This window comes from Etheostoma cragini, chromosome 15 (genome assembly GCF_013103735.1).
Source record: "Etheostoma cragini isolate CJK2018 chromosome 15, CSU_Ecrag_1.0, whole genome shotgun sequence".
In the NCBI taxonomy this organism is placed as follows: Eukaryota; Metazoa; Chordata; class Actinopteri; order Perciformes; family Percidae; genus Etheostoma; species Etheostoma cragini.
Window position 1 is genome coordinate 1,538,291 of NC_048421.1, and position 4,231 is coordinate 1,542,521.

The 4,231-nt window shown below is 40.4% G+C and overlaps 1 protein-coding gene across 1 annotated transcript in view; it reads right to left on the reverse strand.

Annotated features, from left to right (window-relative positions):
• si:ch211-106h11.3 (CCN family member 1) overlaps positions 1 to 4,231 on the reverse strand; it is a 5,729-nt gene that overhangs the window by 435 nt on the left and 1,063 nt on the right. Inside the window, exon 2 of the mRNA XM_034894382.1 lies at positions 31 to 489. Within this exon, the coding sequence (XP_034750273.1) occupies positions 31 to 489 (459 nt within the window). The remainder of the gene's footprint in view (positions 1 to 30; positions 490 to 4,231) is intronic.

The following is a 4,231-nucleotide window of genomic DNA, read 5'->3' on the forward strand; positions in this document are numbered from 1 at the left end:
GCGGCGGCGGTGTTGGCGGCGGCCTCTTACCCGCCAGGCGCTTGTTGCCACGTGGCTTGTCCCACCTGCGCCCGCCCCCCTCCACCAGCTCGTTCCCCAGGGTGTCCTTCTCCTTCTTGGGTCTGTAGGGGTACAGCTTCCGGTAAGCTTTGGGATACGGCTTCGGGAAGGGGTGTGCCGGGTAGGGGATGAACGGGTAGGGCGGGTACGCCGGGGGCTGGGGTCGGCGCCGCACGGGGGGCACCAGGGGGGTTCCCTTATGGCAGTCGATGGTGAGGCAGCACTGGCCCGGCACCTTGACCAGCTGCGGCGCCGGGCAGGAGGGGGACGCCAACGGCACGTGGCTGGGGCAAAGGGGCACGCAGCCCACCGCCCCGTCGATGCAGGTACACTGGTGCTTGCAGCCGGCGTGGAAGTTCTCGCCGTTTTGGTAAATCCGCCCGTTGTACTCGCACGAGCGGCCCTCTGCCTTCGCTGAGGGGACAGGAAGTGGACAGAGAAGTTTGGTTGGATATCAACTTTTCTGGATGTGAAGAAAACTCTGAAGCAAGGTTGTTAATTACAGTTTTGAATTTTTTTAATTAGTTTTTATTCGGGATGTCTCGATGAGATTAGGAAGTATCGGATCCAAGCCGATATGGGCGTGCCCCCCTCCCCCTGATCACCTTAAGTACATTTCACGCCATTTTATGTGTTTTACAAAAATGCTAGCTGCGCTAAGTTGATGTATTAACCCTCGGGTCAAATTGACCTGTTGTCCTATATCAGTGTTCTTTTTAATTCCCCAAAATAACATGATTGATTCCACCCAACGCTCTTTGCCAAGTACAAATCTCTACTTTCATTAATTTTGGGGCGTCTTATTCAATTTTATAGCATTGTAAAACAAATGGAAGTGTTTTTGAAATAGTATTGAGTAAAAGTTGACAAATTCCAGTCTGTGGTTATCATCAAAATCCATTCCTTTAATTTTAGTCTCAATAATTCCTAATTTCTGCTTTTCTAACTCAAACATTAGGTATAATTTCCTATAAATGAGGTTTATTGACCATAAATTGCAAAAATAACTGTAAAACTAAAGTTAATAAGTTAGTGTAACGTAGTGTTTAACGTAAAAAGTGACAAACATTGAAAAAAAGTGTTGAAAAAGGGCCAAAAAGTTAAAAAACCAAAACAAAATTCTATTTTGACGGGAAGACAACACGAGGTGCTCATCATCTGCTCATTTTCAGGTTCATAATTAGATTTAGAGGTTATATCCTAATAGGTTTCCATGGTTCCATTATCAGAAAACACCATATTTGTGTTTTACTGCACATTGCTGCAGCTCCTCTTTTCACCCAGTGTGTTGAGCTCTCTGTTGTAGCTGCAGAGTGAGACATCTCACTTCTGTTCCATCTCTGTTGGGAAGCGCGGAGGACGTTCAGAAACCGGATCTCACTCAAAGCAGCATGGGTAGTTTTGTTTCCAAGTGTGCATGCGTGTTCACGCACCAGAGACACAAAATAACCCCCAAAATCCCAGAAAAGGGGATTATTTTTTTAATAGTATGGGCCCTTTAAGCTGAAGATGACTTTGTTTACTGCAGGCAAATAAAAGCATCGGACTGGGACTCTGTATTGGCAGATACTCAATATTTATATATTTTTTTAATCGGATCAGGATCGGGGGCCAAAGCTGATCAGGACATCCTTAGTTTTTATTAAGTTTTAGTTTTGACTTTTCAATTTAATTTAAGGTATAATGTCTCGGACGTTTGTAGCTACGAATACATCCAGAGTACATGTGTGGAGAATCGCTGTGGCGCTGAGTCTTTAACCCTCGTGTCGTCTTCACGTCGACCTGAAACTTTGTTTTGTGCGGGTTGAAATTTCAACATTTGTTGTTCTTTTTCTACACTTTTCTTGACATTTTTGTTAATTTTATTCCAATTCTTTTTTCACTTTTTTTTGACGTTTTCTTTATGTTTTAGTCAATTTTTTTAACCATTTTTTTAGACCACTCTATAATTTACAGATAGACCGGTCTAGACCACTCTATAATTTACAGGTAGAGCAGGTCTAGACCACTCTATAATTTACAGATAGAGCAGGTCTAGACCCCTCTATAATTTACATATAGAGCAGGTCTAGACCCCTCTATAATTTACAGATAGAGCAGGTCTAGACCCCTCTATAATTTACAGATAGAGCAGGTCTAGACCTCTCTATAATGTACAGATAGAGCAGGTCTAGACCCCTCTATAATATACAGATAGAGCAGGTCTAGACCCCTCTATAATTTACAGATAGAGCAGGTCTAGACCGCTCTATAATTTACAGATAGAGCAGGTCTAGACCGCTCTATAATTTCTACATAGAGCAGGTCTAGACCGGTCTATAATTTACAGATAGAGGAATAATAGTTGCAGTAAAAGCTGATGGAACAGGGACTAGAAATAGTTTGTAGTAGTTCAGGGCGTTTGAGTTTTTCTTATAGGTTTGAGTTTTTCGTAGGATTCACTTTTAACTGCTTATTTTTGGTTTTAGTTTACTATAATAACTCTTCTCTGAAGCTGAACAAACAGGAAGTTGTTCATGTACATGGAGATCAGAGGAGAGACTGACAGACACTCCATCTCCAGATCCATGAAGCCGGCTCTATTCTTAGACCAGAAGGGCATTAGGACTTGTTTACAATGTCCGTCCCTGAGCGGGACTCCCCACGCAACACCCCGGATACCCCCCTCCTTTATATAGAAACACCCCCAAATAAACACCCACATAAAAATACCCCTGTGCCTGCATGTGTTTCACGGGGCTGTTTGTGTACACACTGAGCTGCTTATGTAGATCCCGGACTTGGCCGGGTTTCAGGCCCGGCTCATGAAGGTGCTTTTTGAAAACGTGGCACAGGCTTTAGACCCCGAGACCCTATCAAAGAGAAAGTCCAGGAAGCCAGAGACCCCACCCTGAAGTCACACATTCCCTCATCACCCCCGCGCTAAACCCCGAACTCAACGCCCAATATTAACCCTCCTGGTGGCTTCGGGGCAAATTTGACCCCCTTTCCAAAAGGTTTCTATATCAGAAATTCTGGTTTCTTTCAAACTGATTTTTCCAAAAAATAATGTGGATGGTTTCCTAACATCGCTCCTCACAAGTTAAATAAATAAAACTAACTACTTTCATTGAATTTGTGTGTTTATGGTCAATTTCATAGTATTAAGGGGAAAAAAACAACTTTAAAAAGACGTGTAATAAAAGTAACTAAAATGTGAACAAATGTCAAATAAAGTGACAAAAATGTAAAAAGATGTTGAAAAAAGTAACAACTGTCCCAAAAGTAACAAATGTAAAAAAATAAATTAAAAAAAGCTTTAAGAATTTGGGGAAAAACCCCACGAAAATTTCAAATGCTCCGGAAAAGTCAAAAAACGTTCCTCACAAGTTAAATAAATAATCAGTTCACTGCTTTCATTGAATTTGTGTTGTTCGTGAATTGCATAGCATTTAGAAAAAAATAAGTGTAAAAGAATTTTAATGAAAGTGTAAAAAAGTGATAAAAATGTCAATAAAAGTGACAAAAATGTGAACAAATGTCAAATAAAGTGACCAAAGTAAAAAATGTTGAAAAAAAGTGACAAAAATGTCAAAAAAATTACAAATGTAAAAGGAAAAAGCTTAAAAAATTTGGGGGAAAACTAACCAACAAGGCTCAGAAAAGTCGACAAACGTTCCTCACAAGTTAAATAAATAATCTAAACTTCCTTCATTGAATTTGTGTGTTTTTGGTTAATTTCATAGCATTTAAAGACAAAAACAATTGTAAAAGAATTTTAATGAAAGTGTAAAAAAGTGAGAAAAATGTGAACAAAAGTCAACTAAAATGACAAAAATGTGAAAAAATGTTGAAAAAAGGAACAAAAACGTCTTGTAATTCCAATGTTTGGCCATTTCGTCCCGGCCTGGCGCACTTCCTGGATCCTGTTTTGGCACATGTGATTGGGTGGCAGAGTAGGGATGTCCCGCCTCTACACCCGTCTGACAAATCGTAGGCCAATCCCAGCTGTCAATCATGTCGTTTTACCCCATGTTTATCATACACAAACCAGTCTGATCAGAACAATTAACACAATTAACATCAGCGTGATCACAGCTACCTAAAATGACAGAAACCATCTTTGGGAAGTATAATAAATAATATAAAAATAATTTGACATGTATTTTGATTTTTGTTTTGTTTTTTTGGG